Source organism: Paramormyrops kingsleyae, chromosome 3 (genome assembly GCF_048594095.1).
Source record: "Paramormyrops kingsleyae isolate MSU_618 chromosome 3, PKINGS_0.4, whole genome shotgun sequence".
Taxonomy (NCBI): Eukaryota; Metazoa; Chordata; class Actinopteri; order Osteoglossiformes; family Mormyridae; genus Paramormyrops; species Paramormyrops kingsleyae.
This window is the reverse complement of record NC_132799.1, coordinates 10,762,515-10,785,076: the sequence shown is the minus strand read 5'-3', so window position 1 is coordinate 10,785,076 and position 22,562 is coordinate 10,762,515. Positions and strand designations below refer to the sequence as shown.

Here is a 22,562-nt window from a genome sequence, read left to right as displayed (position 1 = left end):
TTTTACTGTTGCATACACTCATTATGGTTATGAGAACATGCACTGTAATCGTCCTATTTATTGTAATCAATGGATTTTTGCAAGGATATTTCTATGTATATGTGCAGACAAGCTTTCCTAATTGTCATTCATGTTCTAAAAAAGGAATACTAACTCATGCATGGAAAAGAATCATTCACATCTATTATTCATTAATTTCTTCCCAGTGTATCAAACAGGTAAGTTGTGAGCTGTATGATATTGCATTTTGGACGTCAATGTCACGGAAGCATGTGAGATGTCTCTCCTACTTCAAAGCTCCAAGGTTTAGCATTTAAATGCCATGTCTGCTCTGGGTGGAAGTTGCATCTTCTCCCTGTGCTGCATTTCTCCTGCAGTCTACTAAGAAGCATCTCGGTGAATTGGTGTTTTGAAATGGCTGTTTTGTGTGCAACCTCTATCCTCATGCAGTAATCTCCATGAGACACTTCTACAGGGATGTATTTGCTCTTAAATGTTTATGGAATTAAATTTCTTCCCTAAGGTGTAAAAATACTTTTGGGATTTTCCGAAAGCAGCCCCAGTGCAAAACAAGGCTGCTACAGTTCTGCACTGGCCAATGTCATTGCATTCGGCAAGGTCCCGGGCATTCAGCCGTAGAGATCCTGATCAGGAAGAGCAGAGTGACATGACAGACTAACCTTTGTTGCTGCATCCACATCGGCCCCAAGCTTCAGGAGCTCCGCAACAATCTCTACATGGCCCTCTTTGGAAGCCAGATGAAGCGCATTCAACCCATTCTGAAACACAGGAAGACATCCACATATCCACAAAATATCCACATATTTTCAGATATTTTTTACAAGACAATGCCTTAGCCATTAGGTATTTCTGGATGACGGTAGAAAATAATCATGCATACAAAAACTATAAATATGAATAAATCATTTTGATAAGTTAATATGTCACTATTTCAATGATCGAACTTGCTGCTAGAATTTCAACATGCGATTTAGTGTACAAACATCGAGATGCTCTTACTTGGTTGCAGATGTTGATGTCTACTCCTGTCTTCAGGTAGTCAAGAGCCTTCTCCAAGTTCCCTGCCCGAGCAGCTCTCAGATAACTGGCATTGCTATCAGACTGAAGAAAAGAGAAAAGTTGCCTAAGTCAGGCTTGCAGGACCATGACGTGTGTATCAGCATTTCACACTCACTACCACTTCCTGTTACAAGACAGAAATGCATGAAAAACACCTGTGACTAAACCAGAAAAAACATTCCATCATCAACATTTACAGCGAATGGGCTATTTGGAGTAAAATACAATATTGGACATTTTTGCTAGTTATGGATTCACCTAAAGCTGGATGAAGTAGCTTCCAAAATAATCAGGCAATGGAGGAAGCAGTGCAGGTACTACAAGAAATCTGGCGGGCAGGTCCAAGATTTTAATGGTATTTTCTATGAATTGGGCTATGTTTAATCTTAATTAAGCCAAAGTCACATGTATGATATCATGAGCACTTCTAAAAAAGTGTGATCCAAACAAAATGCAAATATAGGGTTTCCTTCCTTGTTTCAGTGTAGACATTTTCATTATTGCAAACAGAGGTGGTTGTGCAGCTAGACATGACATCAACTCCACTGTGAAGTTTGCCAGCGACACTGGCGGTGGCCTGATCTCCAAAAATGATGAGAGGGCCTACCTAAGTGAGATGGAAACCCTAACGATATGGTGTCACCTCCACCTGAACGTTGACAAGACAAAGGAGATGGTGATAGATTTTAGGAGACAAAAGAAGAACTGCGCCCTGCTTCAGATCTGTGGATCTCCAGTGCAGAGGACGAGGTGTTTTAAATACCTTGGTGCCCACATCACTGGGGACCTCACCTGGAATTATCACAAAGACCTCCTCACTGGCAGAGCCAGACGGCACCTCTACCACCTGAAGGTCTCTCCCTTAATTTTAAAAGGTTTCTACTCTAGAGTTACACAAAGCATCCTGATGGGAAGCAAGACAGCCTGGTACAGATTCTGCTCCGTATCGGAATGAAAGGCCCTGCAACAGGTGGCACATTCGCTGAACGCACTGGATCACCAGTGACCCCACCCACCCCGCACATAAACCGCTCAGGCTGCAGAGATCAGGGAGACGCCTCCGTAGCCTCACAGTCTGGGCTTCTCAACAACAGCACATAACGGACAATCTGCTGCTGCACGCATTTACACTCTGTCTCTCTCCCTGTATGTCTCTCTCCCTGTATGTTTCCCTCCCTTTTCACTTCACTTGCATTTTTGCACACTGCCTTGCACATCTGCACTAATGACACAGTGTTGTGTAGTGTATATTTTATTACACTTTTGTATACTTCATTGTATTACACATAGTATAATATAGAATATATTCCTTATCTATACAGCACAGTTGGTGAATCTGCCAGAACAAGCATTTTATTTTATGTTGTATGAGTATGACTGCGTGTGACAAGCAAAGAACTTTGAACTTCGAGGTCTCAAATTAAGACAAAAACAAAGGACCTTCATTTTAAGATATTACTCTTCAACAAAATAAAACAAAATAATGTCAATCACAATATTTTAAACTTGTTAACTGGTTGTCAGTGTTTTAAAAGGAAATGAACCAAATTACAATGATTCCCCTCCATCAGCTTCCCCGTGGATTGATTTTAGCTGTGGATTTTGGAAGCCTGAAGCTCTTGAGTTGTTTACAAGCAGGAAAGGAGTCTTTCTCTGTACCCCCGATACCGTTTAACCCATTATATGTGATATATTGACTATGTTCCTTGTATCTCATTTATCTTTATCAATAAAACAATTATTCTGAAATAAAAAAATACAGCCAGGAAGGAATACTTTTGGTTTCTATAACAATCTTTAATAGAGCCCTAATGCTTAAACCATTTATTCAGCCTTGACTTGGGTTTTCAAAATCGTACCCACTAACAAAAACTTCCACTTCCTGTTTGGCTTTTTTTATCCAATCAAATTTCTCCAAATTCAATCATCAGGTAAACATCCAAAAATACTAAACAGCAGATTCTGTGTAATAAACATGCTCAAATAAACAAATAAGCTAGTAAACTGTACAATTTCTACTGAAATGATTGCACATATTGTTCAATTTTTGAGCAATGTGTATGATTCTGTGATCCCACAGATTTTAAATCAAAAACTAAAACCTAACCTAAAATCCATATGGTGACCTATTTAATTTTAAATATTCCTTTTTATTGAAAAAGGCAGTTTTTTGTACATTGAGCATTTTGTCAGTCATGGTGTAACAATGGGTTTAGTTTTTCCATTTGCGACTGTTTGTTTAAGGTTTGATGTATTTGTATATTGTTTCTAGATCGTTCTTTTCTCAGAAATTTCCCTGTTTTGCAGGTAATCATTGTGATTCACCAAAGAAACGTAAGTTTAAACATGTCTAGACCATAATTTGAGTCTAGGTTGGAACTCAAGTAACAACAAATTTTTTTTTTACCTCTTTTCAAACATATATTTGCAAACTATTTGAGACACTAATGGAATCGTGTACACAGAGGGATTGAACAGGCAATACCATCTCTGAGGACGAAGAACTACGGAAAATGTAGGTCAATGGCTTTTCTGCTAATGCTGATCAGAGGCCTTTAAATGCATCGTACAATTGCCTACGTAGTGTACATATATACTGTATATACAGCATACATGTATGTGTTTAAGCATAGATAGATAAATATGATTTCTTGTAATCAACTTATATTTTGTAATATTTAAAACAGAGCTGCAGAAAATATGGACTAAATGGAGAATTCATTCATTTTACAGAGGTCATGGTGCAGGCAGCTGATGAGCAGGTAATCTTTTTCCCCAAGAAATTTTATCCAGTAGCAATGCTTAAATTTTTTTACTGGGAAATATAAACATAATGAAAAAGCGATCCTGATGTAACCTCACAAGGATACCATTAAAATGTAGATTAAAAGATACAAAGGTAAGCGTTAAGCTGACCTACCTTAGTCTTGACATTCAACAGACACGCGGTAAACAAAAAAAGTTTTAAAATTCTTTTAATTCAGTTGCTTTTATTTAAATGTATATGCGAAAACTCAAACTGGAACACTGCGTAAATATATAGCATCACACACAAGTTCACAGATTCTGGAAATGATGTAAAGACAGAGTCTGACCTGCACTTTATTGCCAGAAGGCAAACATTTATGTGTATTTATGAGGTGTTGAAAGAAGGCCCAGACAGTTGACAAATAAATATTATACATATATAACAAAATATGTTTTTATAGGTGCAACATTACAGTAAAAAACCAGGTATATTGCATATTTCTACATATTTTGCATATGAAAAAAAACAATATAATGTTCTTATTATCTATCCATCAATCAATCCATCCATTCTTTTCACTAATTCTGGTCAGTGTTATATCATTCATTTTTTTAAATTATATATATAAATCGGGTCATGGACAGCTGTTTTCCACTGTGTATACTGCGATGAGCACAGTGTAAAGAAGGAAATCAGACAATTTCAGGTTAAAAACTAGCCATACTGGAGGGTTGGACATACTGGTGATTGAATTGACATTGCATTACGGATATATCTTTTATTAAAAAAAAAATTCTATTGGCAAAAACTGAAGGGCAATACATATACAGTAATTCAAAGAGTGAATCCATGATGTCTAATATTTATAATATTTTGAGGCTGAGCAGCATTGTTCAAATAAGTGATTGACTGTGCTGATCACTGAATGATGGAAGGTCTAATTGGGAGTCTAATCAATCTCTCCCAGCATAGAGCCTTGTGAATAATTTAAGCATCTGTGTCAGCTATGTCCCTAAGGAAAGGGCAGGGGGCATGTTCAACAACTCATGAGTAACTGCAGTCTCTGCTGGTGCTCCAACACATAACTCCATCTCATTTTAAGTAAACCTGCTCCGGAGCAGGTTAATTTCACACAGTTGCCATAGCAACTTCCCGAGTCTCACTCTATTCTCAATTATCGAATGGGAAAATCTAAAACTTTCAAGATCTGCAAGCTGACATAGCTGGGTTAGTTGCCAAACTCGCTTTCTGGAATATCTAACCAAAATCACAAACCTAGAAAATTGATATCAGCTTGTCAATGACTGCCATTACAATAATCTGCAAAACTAGCAAGAAGAGGTTCACATGCGGCATTTGGGTATGAGAACAGTGGGATGCTTCCTCTCATTTTATTGTATTCAGTCCGGTAGCTTGTACCACTTCTGTACTAAATGCCTTTTATTTGCTTCTCTAATTTGCACTAATTGGAACCATAAGAATTCTCCTCTCTTGCACTGGCATTTTTCCAGAGTGCAGAATGAGATGAATCATAGTTGATTTGCTTCCACTATGACTGTGAAAGGCAAAGATTTGGGCTAACTGAAGTTATAATGTACCTTTGCTGCCTGCAGCCTTATTTACTTCCTGTGTTGCCTTTAGTGATTACCCGTTACAGCATTTCCATTAATTTGTTTGTTTGTTTCTTGGTTTTATGTTTGCAATCTATGCCTATCAAAGTTCCAATTTACATCAGATTAATAAAGTTTCTATCTAACCACCCGCCTACTTTTCATGGCACTTTTGTCTTGCTTACCTAAGCTTAGAATGAATGATCTTCCTGCTACAGAGATATACAATGCACGATAGCCTCCGGATCATCCCCAGAAAAGGGCCTCTGACCCTCTGTGGGGCCCTCCATTTCTGGGGCCCTCCATTTCTGGGGCCCTCCATTTCTGGGGCCCTCCACTTCTGTGAGCCACAGTGCGGCAGCACCCGCTGCTCTGCCTATACTTCCGCCAGTGACAGGATGCTTTATACCTTGCTTTCCGTAGTGTTGCCTATGGATGAATTATTGTTAGCCTGATAATTGCTTCTTTGCATTGCATTGCCTGCACAGATAGCGGTAGCAATCCAAAATCAATCAACAGAACTGGATGTTGGGTGCAAAGCTGACGTGAAGATGAGTGATATCTGTGAGCATTTCTACTTGTGCTACAGATTCCCATGAGAGATGTCAGATTTATGGAACCATTTCATCAAAGGAAAATGGGTCAAAATCACCAAAAAAAAATACATATCTTTTTTTTACGTTTTTCTGTCACTTTCTGTACTGGTATTTATTTTGGAAAGAGTGACAGATAATGTTTTAGAGAACTAATATAAAAATATGTAAAATAAGAATCTAGAACCAAATGCTATAAAGTCGGCCCTCCATGCCCTCAGGTTCTGCACTGGCAAAATCAACCAGAAAAAAAATAATAATAATAAAAAATCCACAAACTTGTATATTTGTATTTTAAATATTCAGTGTTTCATTCTATGTGTTTTTCTTTCAGGTCATTAAATGAAAACAATCAGTAAGTTGAAGGTTTTTGTCATTATTCCCTAAACAATACCATATAAGAACTACTTTTCTGTAAATGTAGCATTTACATTGTATTGGGTATTATAAGTCATGCAGGGATGATTTAAAGTATATAGGAGGATGTGCAGAGGTTGTATGCTAATACTATGCCATTTTGTTTAAGGGACTTGAGCATCTGCAGATTTTGGTATCTGTGGGGGAACCAGGAACCAATCCCCTATGGATACAGAGGGCCGACTGTATATGTAAAGACTACTCATTATGTGACAAATGCAATCGTTATGTTACTGCTGCTTCTGTGTTATTTGCAGAATACATATAATGGAAGATGCTGAGGCAGGAGTAAGGATGTAACTTCTATACTGAATAAACTGCTGACTCATTACAGGTTGAGTGCATGTGATGTAACCATACAAAGTTCTGGAAAACAGATTTATACAATAAAGAAATAAAATACACTATACTGCAAAATCCAAAATTCAGCTCAAACAATAGCCTTTAATCTTAATCTACTTTGACTATATCCTACTGTACTAACTACAAACAATTACATGCAACCTTTTTTCTGTTTATTGGCCACTAGGTCACTCTGTTTTAATTTCATTCCCCAAAGATGAATAAGTCCAGAGGCCTTCTTGCCCTAGAAGGTGATGCCTTTCACCCCCGTTGGGAGAGGTCTGTTTCGGAAGTGATACAGGAAGTAGTACAAGGGTTCCAGCTCCTCTGAGGTAAACTCTGGAACAGCAGGTTGTGCTATCAGCACATCTGGCTGACCCTCAACTATATCAACCTGCAATACCCTTAACTGATCAATATGTTATATCCAGATAATGCCAACAGAGACTTGAGATGGGTACGAGAGGGGTCCAGTTCTTATGTAGATCTCTCCATTGGTTCACTTTTGTTTATCTTGGTATTCTCTCGCCAAGATTAATCTGTCATATCTGTTTCTCCTGCATACTCCATTTAAGGCTGGTCATCTTTCTGGCATCTTCTGAACACGCTGACATCCAGTACAAAACATTGCGAGATGTTCTATTTACAGGTCTATGCAAATCAACTGGAGGTGGTACTTTAAGGTCTAGAAAGTAAAAATCCAGACCATGATTTTGTTTGAACCAACCATTTCAGTACTCCGTAACTGTGACTCATTATACTCAACTGGTTGGCTAAAACAAAATCTTTTTTACTTTCTGGACCTGAAATTTCCACCTATGTTAAAACAACTGTACAAAACCTTTGGCTAATGTCTTCATTTTGACAACTACTCATCCAATCCATTATTTCTCATCTTGAATGGAATTACCCAATAATGCAACCACAGTTGAGAGTTAAATAATCTCAATGCCGATAGAACAAGACCAATTGGGACACACACAGTTCAGTCCAAACCTCAGTGTTGCTGACACAATGTGGCATCTCATCTGTAACAAAAAAAACTCTTAACTAGCATGAGAGAACTCGTCATAAGAAGCGGTCTTTTTTGTGACGCTCCCGGAAGTGGGACAACCCTTCAGTGACAGCATGATCATGTGTCTTTTTGTATTCTATTTTATACTTGTGTCCTCTTGGGAACAGTGCCCACCTCTGAATATGTGCTCCAGCCGTGAATTAAAGATTGACACGAGAGGCTTATGGTCTGTAATTAGGCTGAACTCTTTCCCATTCAAGTGCCGGTTAAAATGTTTAACTCAGTGGCTGTAAGAAAGCAAGAAGCGAAGGCAAGTAGACATTAATTCCCCTAGATACGCATAACAAAGTCATTGAACACAAAAGTAATATAACACAAACTCACACGCTAATGGAACACGAAATGCCAGATGCTACTTGTATAAGACGTAGCCTATAAGTATTGTTTGACTGAAGCACATATATTTCACTTCTACCAGTTAATTTGTACTTAAGTATATCTGTTGAAATAGGGAGTGATTTCGATATTAATAGTTATCTATGAACTAAATTCTACAGTGATCAAATAAAAACATGAGACACTGACAAATACTTTTAACGTTTTCTATTTCTTTAAACTTGTTGGTTAAATATAGAGAGTTTAAGTGTTTTCTTTTTTTAAAACGCAGACGGTCGGGATGCGTGTTTCAGTTCGTTCTGCTAAACAGTGTGTGGCTGCGGTCTGACACTCGATCGTTACAGATACTACTACTATAGTCTGTAGATGCGGAGGGTGTTAATATATATTTAAAAAAAAAACTCTGGAATCTTTTTCCATCTCCTTTTGAAGATATGCATCTGCAAAGTCAGTCATGGCGAAATGCTGCCCCCCAGCAAGATTTGACAGAATGCAGTTAATTTTTGATAATGAGGATTGTTTTGCATTCAGCCTTAGTTATTACTGGCAACTTTGAAGTAGCCTTCCAGTGATATCACTCTTCTTAATTACAGGCGCTATTTTTGTTGCCAATGGACTCCAGTGCGCTTTTTGAAATATTTCACATTTTCCAATTCACAGGGATCTGTGTGAATCTTGTGGAATTTTGCGGTAGCATTTTCACTTAGAGTCATCCTTTGATATGCTTGAGTGTGCTAGTTCCCACTTTATAGACACTAGTCACATTATCCAGAACTGTTTGCAGTTGTCTCTGTGGACACACCTCAGTGGCACCAAGGGCACGTTCACTGTAGATGGATCTCCAGGTCAGCTGTATTTACCTTCGCCAATCACATTCCCATGATGCCGGTCCTGTTGATTTGACAGCATTAAGGAGCATGGAATTTTGCTAACTGTTATAAGTCATATTTCATCCTCTTTCCAGTGCGAGTCCTCCTCTGCTGAGTTCAACTTCACAGCCTTAAAATGCTGCTCAGACACACTCTGGGAAATCACTGAGGCCGCAGAACTTAAATCTAGTTCCATCCTGACTGTCTCGCCATTCACACTAGAGTAAGACACGGCGCTTGTTCATTATTATCTTTTGCTGATAAATTGTAAATTGTCGGATTACCAACACCCGTCTCATCATCATCAGATTCCATAATCACAGTAAGCACATTAATATTTTCTTTATATTTTATTTTGGCCTTTTATCTTTGGCTACTTGTCCTTCTGTTCTTGTCCGACCGGCAAGCTTTCTGGATGTGTCCTACTTTATAGCATTTCCAACAAGTTTCACCTTTAAATCTATATTAGGCTGTTGTGCGGGAGCTTCTAACACAGCAGTAACAGTCCATTTTGTCCTACTTTCTGTAATGGCTGCGGCACGAATTAAAAAGCCAAATTCAATGCTTTTTAAATCCCTTTTAAGACACCAACAATGCAAAAACATTATCACTGCTTGAGGGTGTTTCTACGTGTGTAAGAGAGCATATCAGGCAGGGTATTTGGCCCTGTGCAGCAGTCCTGCAAGGTCACCCCAACATCACGGAAGCGTAGGTCCCACTCCTGCACAGAACCGCCACTTTAAAAAATCATAGAAAATTGGGGAAGCAAAATTTTTGCAGAAAACCAATTGGAAAGTCGTGGGGAATTCACGGCTCGTCCCAGGGTCATCATTCCGGTGAATTCCACCCACACTGGCCTAGAGAACCATGCAGCAGGGAGTCATTTTTACACTCCAACATCCAGAATTTGAAAACTGCAGAAAGAAAATTGCGTGTTTGATTTACTGCATGTAGCATGTAAATCAAACTGTTTTAAAATCTGGGATTGGATTTTGAGCAGGACTCAAAATCTCCCCATATTTTCACCTGGGTGGTTTGACTTTGACGGAATAAAAACAATAAAGACAAAAGAATCAACACCAAAATACAATTAAACTGAAATGATCGCTTGTCATTTCCAATTACATGAGCCATTGTTTACTGTATGGTATTTCCATTATAGAATACCATTGTTATAGTGCTGAGAATACACAGTGCAAGCAGTACCTTAGCCCCTGAGCTGCTGTTAATGAAAAACTAGTGAACACCAAACTCAACCGAGCAGCTGTTATGACTGCCGCAGTATCATTACGCCTGATCTGAAGTCCAATATCAGCAGCACACAAACTGACAGCAGCTGACAATCCATCATGTGGTTCTACTGGAACTGCACTTATAGCACTACAACAGTCACTGCTTCCCAGATTGCATGTCAGAAAGAGAGTCTCAAACCACGTTCTCCAAGCAGTCTTGCTTTTCATCCTGCATCTTCTCATTTTATTGTCATTCTACATGTACAACAATAAGCACGCAAAACAAAGTTAGAGGGCCGTGCTGGAGCAAACACCAAAACACAAGGGAAAAAAAGAAAGAAAATCAGCAAACAATAAATCATACATTCATCCATTTTCCATATTTACTTGTCCTATGGGGGTTATGGGGGTCTGGAACATATTCTGGAAACTACAGGTGCAAGGCAGGGAATAACCCAGGATGGGGCATCAGCCTATCACAGGACACACTCACACATGCGCCACTGGGCAACTAATTCTCCTTTGCATGTTTTTAGACTGTTTAGGACTGTGGACTGTAGGGACCCAGAGGAAACCCCATGATCACACAGGGAGAACAAGCAAGTTCCACACATGGAGCCAGGGTGAAGACTGAAAACCTGGTCCCAGAGGGACGGGGCAACTGGGCTGAGCACTGCATCACTGTGCTGCCCAGTGCAGATTACAGTGAGTTATATTCTGTCCATACAGACATTATTACTCATGCAGACAGTAGGCAGCATCATATAATTTAATCTCTAATACTAAAAAATACATTTTCAGACATTTTATGACTTTTAGTTTTGAAAAACCATTTTAACGTTTTAAGTCTCCATTGATGCGTAGGTATTTCGGCTCACCTTTTCAATTTATGTCTTTATCTTTAATTAGCATCTAAAAGTAATTAGGAGTATCTTCTGCCTCGTATTTTCCCAACACCAGCTCAAGGACAAGTGGTTGTAGGAAAATAGATAAATGAGTAGGAGCCTTTTCTGAGTGTTTTCATTCATAATTCCACATCCTAAATGGTCTCACTGCATCAGCAAATCGACAGTGCGCTGACATTCGTAAACTCAGCTTCTGCAATGGACTGAACTCCATTTTGGTTGCATTTCTGAAATAGGACATGTCCTGCAATCAATAATGGCATTAGAGACGTGCTGCTGTATAATAATAATAATAATAATAAATCATCATCATCATCATCGAAGTTTTAATCTGATGGCTCTGCTGTGATAATTGTAAGCTCTATGCTTTTCTGTTTTTCTATCCATTGCACGTATCAATACTTGCAATTTTTGCCTCAGTATCATGTTCATGAAAGTCCAGTTCCATTCTTTCAATATGCATTATCCAATCAACAATTCCTGCCTATACGTCCATCCTGCTTTCCGTCTACTTTCACTCATAGTCTCTTGCTGCTGATGGCTCACTTACTGTAAGTTGGTCGCGCCTGATTCAATTATCTCGCTCGCAGGGAAATGCACAGCGCAGCTTCTTGGAAAACCGCCTCATTGCCAGCGTTATGTTTTTGCTGCTTCCGTACTATTTGCCGAGTACATATGATGAAAGGTGCTGAGGCAGGATTAAGTGTGCAAGTCGTCTTTGCTGAGCAAACTGCTGACTCGTTACAGGTGGCGTGCATGTGTATAAATTTTAAGTAACATTCCATCAAACTGAGATTAATATTATAAATAAAATACCGTACACCAGCCTCGGCTGAATTCTCTGTGCCAACTGTATGGTTCTGCAGTCTTTTAATTAGCATTTTCCTTCATATCTCTGTGCAGGATGTTGTGCAGCATTCAAGCCATACAAGTATTCCAACAAGACAAGTAGTTCATCTGAAAAGCTGTACGGCCATTTTACATCAGGTCTGGCAGGAACGCATGAAATACTACCTCTGTTCCATCTATTCATTCATCTGTTTATCCTTATCAGAGTCATCGGAGGCCTAGAAACTGTTCCGGGTTGGAGTAGACCCCGCACAGGACGCCGGTTACCCGTTTTGTATTCAGATTTATAATTATATGTAGCAAAGCACGTTGCTTGTTTGGAAGCTTATTTGGAATACAAGCAGTATGTGCCCTAATAGCTAAAGAAACAGAGAAAGGTAGAATTACTATATCGATAAGTGCCAGGTGATTGTGAGTAATGCTAAATCCCCAAAAAGATGCGAATACTTCCTTTGAAATACCATGCTTAGCAACAAAGCATTTTAATGAATAATCCGACTGATTTTATTAATTCCCAATGAACTCCAAGATGAATGAGGGAAAAAAAAAATATGGAATTTAATTGTGAAACATCACCTTTAAAACCAACAGTTAAGATTCAAACATTCAAGAAAAATGCACGATAAAGAGAAAACATGTGAAAAGCAAAACTTGACTCATTGAGCATGTTATCAGTTTTTGAAACTCATAAAATTTCAGTTACAGGGAACGGGCAAAAGAGCTAAAACACCACTAGAACACCAACTCTGCAGTAATGCAAGTGAATGTAATCAAGGTGACTCATTTTACACCAGTTGCCACATAGGACTATGCGTCAGCTCCTGAGATCTGATAATCAGTACTTTAATGTGAGATTTCAAAGCAACATGAGGAACTAGCAGAGTTCCAGAAAGGGCCAAGTCTTAGCTCTTTGAGAGGGACAGACCAACGTTTAAAAAGTGGCTTCAGAACTTACCGCAGAACTGAATCAGCATGTCTGTGACCCAGTCCTGACGATGAGCGTACACTGTGAGCTTCACAAAGCTGAAATTTATGGCGGAGCTGGCATTCAGAAACCTCATATCTAAGGATAATGTGCAAAGATGCGTAGCCAGGTGTAAGGAGCACAACACCTGGAGCCTTGAGAAAAGATGACCCTGATTGTATTGAATATAATGTAACACCACTTGCAGTTACAAAGTAGCATGCAACCACGTATTTATAAGTCCCTTTTTAAGTTTCAGAGATATTATTACCTTTTTGGACTCTAGCTCTTGCCACTTAATGCATTTCATTGAAACACTAGAGCTCTGGATTGAAGTTCTTTTTTTGAGAGTGCAAATTAATTGCAATAAAACATACTATCATTTTATGGTGTCACAGACGTACATGCCTGTGTTGGCAATTGGTCTTCTATAAGCCACATGCTGCATCAATGTAAGTACTGCAAGTCTGGCCTGGTGAGAGCTGTTTGTGGCTGTGGCATTTTAGCTGACAGAGCCTTGTTCCATATGGCCACCCCAGCTTTCAACCCCCCCACCCCCGCCTTTCGCAACAGAAACCACACCTGGATAAAATCAGAAGCTTGCTCCCATTTTCTAGTCCCATTAATGACTACAGCCAAAGTAAAAGACCTGGAACAGAATGGATTCCTCAACAACGTGGCCAGACTTGCCAAAGGATCCTTTGTTTGCAACTTGCAAAAGTACATTAGAAAGTTTGCTTTTCATATACCACCTCACGCTCTACTTTTAAGGCATAAACACACAAGGCTGAGAACCAAGTTTAGCCCCTTAGCTCACTTGAGGGTCCCGGGGACCCAGTTGAGGCTTTCAAACATGGGTCAGTGTGAACTCATGGGAATAAAGGGGTTAAGGTCCAACTGCAGGAACAGGCCATTTTTCTAGCATCCTGGAGCATTTCTTAGTGGGGATGGTGGTTTAAGGGCCTTGTTCAAGGGCCCAGTGGAGATGTGACAATTCCACTGAAGCCTGGCCATGAACTGGTGACCTTCTGATCAGCGGCACAGACGCCAAACCAGCTCAGCCACACACGCCCCCCCCCCCAAATAATCATGATGATAATGATGATGACGCAGTAACAGCATCTATGACACATGCACTGACACTGCACAGAAACCAATCCCGTGAAGGTTATCTCCTTACTGATACTGCAATGTGTCAAAGGTTAGGGAGATACAATGTCAAATGTAATGGGGTAGAAAACCAAGCTCATTCACCGTGTAGACTCCAGTTCAGTGCAGGTCAAATAATCACAATGCGAAGTTTAGAAATAATCTGGTTACACAACATCCAGTGCATTGCCATTGTCCTAGATGTGATTAATAATCTCTGCCAAATACCCTAATCCTTATAAAAGAGAAAAGGCATACAGTAAGTCTTGCTAACCTTTGGGCATGTGGGATCAGTTGTATCATGTTGTCATGCCCTGATCGTTCGATCCTCCCGTGTGCCACGTCCCCTCATTTACCTCATGTGGAATCCTCGTGTTATCAGCTGTTTCTAGTTGTGTTTAATTAGTGTGGTGTATTTAAGTGTGTTTCTTCAGTCCGGTCATTGGCGTCATTCCGTGCTCCTGAGTGTGTCTATTCCGAATAAACCCCGTGTTCACCCGACTCCTGTGCCAGCGTGTTCCTGACATGACATATCAAAGGAAAAAGGGCCATGAATGTAGAAAATGCACATATCTTGAATCAGTGGAATACCCTTAGTCTATAATGCACTGGTGGAGGTTTTAATCCTGCCCCTGCTCTGTGTGTCTGGCATTGGGTTTAAGTGCACCTTCATAATGCATTCATAGAACATTCATAAGCAGGATGCAAGTACACCTTAACATCCTAACATCCCTTAACAGCTTTAATATACATTAATAACAAACATTACATGATTATACAATTAAAATGTTTATTATTATATAATGTTTGTTATTAATGTATATTACAACTGTTAAGGGATGTTAGGATGTTAAAGTATACATACATGATGTTTGTGAATGTTTTATGAATACATTATGAAGGTGTACTAAACATTTTATGAATGCAATATAAAAGCATTATGAAAATTCAGTTAATGTAAAGTGTTACCAAAAATTCTATACAATCTGTGAAATATTTTGAAATCACATTTTTTATATCAATAGAAATGCTGTTTTAAATGCAAATACACAATTCATAGTTAATTAAAATATTGTACGTGAAGTTAAACTATTAATAAATTAAGGATTACATGAAAAATAATTTTTAAAATGCTTCTGAAAAAAAATCAGCTTCATTCATCAGTACTACCCAAAGCAGAGAGATCTGCTTGAAAACTCAGCATGTTCTGCACAGGTTATATATTTATTTTGTTCAGCAGTAAATTTTAGAAGGCTGAATTCTGATGGGGAAAAAAAATCACAGAGACCGATATTTGGCAAAATGACAACTGTCAGTAGGGAAATCATTAGGTTACAAGAATTATGAGAATTCAGAAAACTGCTTCCTCAGTAGAACCTGATACTTCATGTTTGCAAGCAGTGACTATTAGGCAAGGAAAAGCCTTGTGTTTATGCTTGCGGTTTGGAGCCCCTGTTTGTACACTGTGTGCCTTTTATACACTTCTGGCTTGGATTCCACTTAATGGATCACAGCTATCTCTATATACTGTATGAGGCTGTGTATTCATCTATTAGGAGATCATAAACCGGGAATAGAGGTGGGGACGGAGCACCAAGGTCAGCTTAGACTTTGATAGGCTTTCCATACCTACTGATTAGTGGAGTAAACCAAGCTCTTCCAGATAATGTACGGAAACGTGCCTGAACACTGGTTAGTAGCTTAAATTAATTGCCTACTATCACTAATGGCAGCTGTAAATAAGACAGCAGAGAAGTAACGACTGGGAATGCAATATGAAAAGTTCAATTAGAATGACGGACAATTTACATTTTGAATGTAGTAATCCAAAGTACCCCTTATTGTTATTTTAACAATTAGCCATTAGCCATGCTAATTTCACATACATAAATTATACCTAAATATAACACCCTTGCCTGCCTCTTCTCCTGTATTTCCTAAAATAGGCTTTTGCCCTTTTAATGGATACTGTATGATGTCCAGGTCTCCTGCTAATCATCTCAATAAAGTATTTAGAGTCCGTACTGGTCCTACCTGATGTGGCAGCCTGGGTGAGCATCTGAGGCAAAATGAAACTGGCTGGCAAGTCGGTGCCCCCCCTCGGAACTTGACGCCCTAGGCAGATGCCTATATCATCTATAGCACCGTTTCTCAACCAGCCCCATTTACAGTAATAAAAATTGCAGTTCTGATATCTTCAGTTTTGATGCCGGCTGAATAATTATTATAGCCTGGCTCCAAATAGTTGCTGGTAGACCTATTTAATACTAACCCCGAAATCTTTTTGATCAGTGATGTTTGTAGCACAAACTACTAAAAATGAAATTATATAGCAAAATTTGAAAGTGAATGAATTGTCTTCTGCATGTGAAAACCTCAACCAGAGTAATATTGACTCAATGAAAGTTAGAACTTAGGAACCTTACATTTCGTGAACAAAACCATCCAACTAAGGTTATATAACACGGCATGAGTGTCCTTGCTTGGCATCCAGTGAATGGAGAGGAAAGGCTTCACTATGATGGATGATATGCAAGGGATCGATGACTCTGAGAGCGGGTTTGTGGATTGGGCTGACTCACCTCTCTGTAGTTTTCAGCAAAACTGCAAGGAGTTAGTCCGCTGTTAATGACTGACAACAGACTACTCCTGTGTACCTGAGGAATTACTTTAAACTGTTTTCAATTTTGAGTCACTGTAGTTCTAATCAGGTGCACAATACAGGAAGTCCCCTGGTTTCTAAATCTGTCCAAGTGAAATTTTTAGATGTCGTAAAAATAATAACATGGCACGTAATAATAATTATAATACGGTAATAAAACATTAACTACATATGGTACTGTACCTCGAGCGGACGAATTGCTGAAGCCAAACAACGTTTTCATGAGCGTCACAAAGAATGTCCATATGTTATTACAAACCATGTTATTTAACTCAAATGTTTAATATAATAGTATTTATGGCAGTCTATCGTAAGTATGAATTGTCCGCAAGTTGGATATTTCTGGAGTTGGGATCTACTGCATAGATTTGAATTTTCCCAAAACGCTGCTCTAGCGCAGACACTGAGAGAAGAAAAATAATGAGAAGCAGTGACACTTGGCTTACTTGAGATATTGCCACATAATTATTGTTGAACTACATGTGAACTACATGTGCTTTAAAAGTATCCTCTATCAGTTTCAGTTGGACAAGCAAAGAAGCATCAAGTCTACTGTCCTAATACACTTTGCCGCTGGTAGACGCCATTACATATTATGCAGCATGTTAACAAAATATATATATAATAATAATAATAATAATAATAATGTGATCAATAATACTATAAGTCCAAACCTATAAATCATAAAACACTCAAAGATTGCTAGCACTACTCAAACTGCAGAATGCTAATTGAACAAGATTTTTCAGTCTGAAAAGAAGCAGACAAGGCAGTCGGTCACGGCAATATGCTGATGATATGAATTTATCTTCTAGTAGGTTTTCTTGTCAGGGAGAATGCAGGCATCAGTATTAGAGCCACTGTTACAGTTTAAGTAAATTACGTGTTACACCTTAAAAGAATCATTCCAATTCCCAGGTAACGTTTTCTCTCAGGCTTCTGAATTAGCTGCATGATGAGAATTGCCTGGTAGGAATAATATCACTGCACTCGTCTAGCTGCTTCCTTAAACAGCTCAACATCTTTATGGAAAAGATAATAATGCATGATTATATCCTTCCTGTCACTACACTGTAACTGGGTTAGTGTGGCAGCTATGGTAAAATCATCTAGCGCAATGGGAGGCTAAAGCAGATCCCTTCAATAATGATTCCATCTTTGTATCAGAGAATGAAAGGATCTCATTCCCTCGACTGTCTTTGCAGCTCTTCTCCATTCACATGTGCAACTGTACCTATGTAATACTGCTCCATTTGTTTTATGTGGCGCAGTATCACAGTCAAACATGATCCTGCGCTGTGCTTTATATATGGCACAGAGTACACTGTGTTTCATTCCACTAATGGTATATTATACCATTTGTCTCTCAGGCAAAATGATGCAAATAATGCATTTAAATTTTATAATTAGACATTTTTATGACTGTTGTAGAGCCGTGTGCAAGTAAAATGATGAGTATGAGCAGTCATGCAGTCTGATTAAAAGATTAACATTTGCCTTTATTGCTGGGAAACGGACACAGGTCCCTGCAGAGAGGATTTAGGGAAATCAAGCATAATAACAGACCGCAGGCATTACAACAAAGACCATGTCTCCAAAAGGGGAACTGAAAAGGAAGGAAGCCCCACCATGACTAAACTGGGTAGCATGTGGTCATAATTGGAAAGTCGTTGGTTCAAGTCCTATGGTGCGCAGAGTGATCTTCCCGTCAGGCCTTTGATCGGGGCCTTTTACCACAATTTCTCCAGGTTTTGGATTAAAAGTGTCTCCTTAATAAATATGAATAGAAGGTGAATGATATCTGGAGGAGGAGAGCTGAATTTTTCCCCCAGTTCAGTGCAGTCCTAGCAGCAGCAGAGCTCCTGCTGATTTTGCAGTGACATTCCCACACTGGGAGACAGCATGCAGGATGGTGTGCAGTGACATTCCCACACTGGGAGACAGCAGGCAGGACGGTGTGCAGTGACATTCCCACACTGGGAGACAGCAGGCAGGACGGTGTGCAGTGACATTCCCAGACTGGGAGACAGCATGCAGGACGGTGTGCAGTGACATTCCCAGACTGGGAGACAGCATGCAGGACGGTGTGCAGTGACATTCCCAGACTGGGAGACAGCATGCAGGACGGTGTGCAGTGACATTCCCAGACTGGGAGACAGCATGCAGGACGGTGTGCAGTGACATTCCCAGACTGGGAGACAGCATGCAGGACGGTGTGCAGTGACATTCCCAGACTGGGAGACAACATGCAGGATGGTGTGCAGTGACATTCCCAGACTGGGAGACAGCATGCAGGACGGTGTGCAGTGACATTCCCAGACTGGGAGACAGCATGCAGGACGGTGTGCAGTGACATTCCCAGACTGGGAGACAGCATGCAGGACGGTGTGCAGTGACATTCCCAGACTGGGAGACAGCATGCAGGACGGTGTGCAGTGACATTCCCAGACTGGGAGACAGCATGCAGGACGGTGTGCAGTGACATTCCCACACTGGGAGACAGCATGCAGGACGGTGTGCAGTGACATTCCCAGACTGGGAGACAGCATGCAGGACAGTGTGCGGTTGGGGGAGCTGTGTATTATTCTACATTTTCATTTCGCAAAGTTTATTTGACTTTAAATCAAGATGAATTGAGGTTTTGTTTTCTGACGTTGACGCCTAAGCATTACGGCATACCATGGGACACCAAGTTGACATTTATTTTTTTTACATTACTCTAGATTAGCAGCAGCTAGTCAGCCAGGTAGTGAGCAATGTTTGTGGTCTGTGGTTTTCCCATTTTGGAGGTGAGGGGAGGGTTTTGCTAAACACTCTGTAAAGGTTTTAATAAAGACACATATGCTGTTCAGGCCCCATAAAAATTCAGTTGGTATTACAGGCAGCCTCTGGGTTAAGAGTGTCCGACTTATGGACAACTCGTACTTATGAATGGATTACCATAAAGTCTATTACAGGGGTAGGCAACCCTAAGCCTCAAGTGCCGATATCCAGCATGTTTTCTATCCTACCTGGTCTGTGATGAACCACACCTGAATTACTATCTGCCTGAGATCATCAGGTAGGATGGAAAACCTGCTGGATACCAGCACTGCAGGATCAGGGCTGCCTACAATACAATACAATGGTTCATAATAACAACAATAACATGCAGACCTCAGTTGCAGGTATTTACACAAATCACACTACCTGATTTGGATGATGACAAATTCAAATTCAAAAAACTTTATTTGTCCCCAAGGGGCAATTTAAAAAGGCATAGAGCATGACAGGGAGCTTTGTGAGCATTGACAGTTCTGTTATTAATACATAGCAGTGTTTCCCAACCCAGTCTCATGGGACCACCCCCGACAGTCCAAACATTTGTTCTCTCCCAGCTCCCAACACACTTGTTCCTGGTATTTGGTGTTTCTGATTGGCTGGGAGCTCGGAGTGTCCCTTAGGACTAGGCTGGGAAATGCTTGATTATAAAAATTCATTAAAGAGTTTGCATAGTGCCATGTTATTGTACAGATGACGAGGATAAGGACGGTTTTAATCTGTGGCAGTCATAGATGTGCAGCAATGTGACATCACTACCATTTTACCCACATCTCAGTGGTGATACTCTTCATTCCATGTGACTACCTTGTGACTAAAGAAAATAAACGAAGTCTTTGGGAGATGTTGCTCCACTTTCACACATTTCTTAATGCCAGACACCATCTTTCTAATGAACCTTGTGAAAAAGGTGTATACAGCTGAAATTATTCGCCTGCTGCTTTTGTCGTTACCTAAATACAGCCAACCTGCTGAACACAAAGAGCATTTCAGATGCTTTACAGTCGCCCTTGATCTATTGCTGTAGGCCAAAAGCTATGAACTTAGAGCAAACTCCTTGTACGAAGACGTGAACATTACATGCAAATGTGAGCATGCTCAGGCACTGAGAATTAGCGCACCCTCTCAGGCTAGTACATCAACAGTGCACGGTAACTGATCATATTAGTTAAATAGACAGTCAGTTTTAGCCTTGGTGTCCTCTAAATTTCTTTCGATTGACTGTGACCCTTCTCTGCACTCCACAATGTGTGCCACTGTGGACCGCAGAACAGGTGTGCAAGTGCTTCAGCTCGAGGTCGGTGAATTGAAACGGAAGCGCAGATTTACAACGGCCAGACTCACAGGCATCTGCTTTCGCGAGGTTCAGAGCTGAGACGGAACGAGAAGGACACCACTCCACCTACATCACTAGAGAGGTATGTTTATGATTCTATGCCACAGAAGTACAGGCTCCCCCCACAGCAAGGTGAGCTTGCACATGCTAGTTTTTCTGCATAGGATAGAGGACAGCACTACCTATCTTCTGCTTCCACATCACGGTGCTGGCAAGAGGATAGATGATCACTCAGCAGGCGTGACCCCTACAAACATCACAGCCCAAGCTTTTCCTGCCACACCAGACAGCATGAGTGTGCAAGTACTGTTCGGACACTGTTCCCCTCAGAAGCAGTGCAGTCACTATAAGTTCGCTGCATCCCGGCCGGGTACCAAATGAGCAAACTGGCAGGAGTTTGATCCATGGGTAATTTTTGGTAACGTCACCTCTATCTGAGCATTCTAGAACCAGATGCTCCGTCCCAGGGCAGGCCTTCAGCTGAACATTTCCAGAGCACCTGCAGAGGTGTGTACTTGCTTCAAGGCCACCGGCTAGGAGCTCAGGTCTAAGGAAATGGTACCAGTCATGTGGCTTTCCATGGCCATATAATTTCTACTCCTGATCTGAAAGAATACAAACAATCCTACAGTAGTACAAAGGTCTTCCTGCTATACAAGGAAGCCTCCTAAAATGCCATTGGCTGTGTTCTTGTACAGATTCAGGACCACAGTGAGTGTGTCCTCATAAACTGTAACACGGCCTGGTTTGGTTCCTGCAGTGGCTCAGACCGACAGTCCCTCCAGCGAGTCATTAATACAACAGCAGAGATTTCTAGGACCACTCTACCTTCTCTGCCGGACATTTACAATGATCACTGTATCCAGAGGGCTACTGGCATCATCAAGGACCCAACACAGGCCTCTGACAAACTATTTGCTGCACTGACATCTGGTAGGAGGTTCTGCAGTCTCAAAGTCAGGACACGTTGACCTTTAACATGCAGTCACATGCTCTCTCACATCAAATGATTGACTGTTGTGTGGGCTAGAGGCACCAGTGAGCTGTCAGGGTCCGACACTTACTTACCAGGACATCCACAGCTTCTAAGTCATCTACAGATTCCACAGATATTGTCATACAGCAAATGCTATGAATGACCTGCTACATTAACAACATCATGTACCCCTGTATGAAGACAATCTCATTGTGGACTGAAAGTAGCGGGAAGAGACCACCTCTTGGTCAGCTGAAGTAGGCCTCCGTCACTTTGAGCACACTCTGGCATGAATTCCCGCACTTAAATTCACGGAATGGCATTCTTTGCAAATATGTGCCGTCCGTCAGACAGAAAAAAAAAACTACAAGCCAGGTTTGGTTTCCAGCAGCACTCATGACAAAGGCTCTAACATACCTGCATGGGAACACGCTCAGTGGTAATCTTCGTGCTGAACACACAACAAACGGATCTTAGAATATCTTACTGGCCTTACACATGATGAGACATCTACAAATGTTGCACAGAATTTTTACTTTGTCAGTCTGAACTCACCTGTTTCACAGGAAAGGAGCCCCTCATTTCAGATGATTGCAGC

General features: G+C 40.4%; 1 protein-coding gene across 10 annotated transcripts in view; it reads right to left on the bottom strand.

Annotated features, from left to right (window-relative positions):
* The window catches only part of LOC111858225 (ankyrin-3-like), an 81,611-nt gene that overhangs the window by 53,349 nt on the left and 5,700 nt on the right, over positions 1 to 22,562 (bottom strand). For all 10 annotated transcript variants that reach the window (XM_023839799.2, XM_023839819.2, XM_023839810.2 and 7 more), the window contains exons 2-3: positions 1,021 to 1,122; positions 681 to 779 (exon numbers count right to left, since the gene is read on the bottom strand). In XM_023839799.2, coding sequence (XP_023695567.2) covers positions 681 to 779; positions 1,021 to 1,122 — 201 coding nt within the window. The remainder of the gene's footprint in view (positions 1 to 680; positions 780 to 1,020; positions 1,123 to 22,562) is intronic.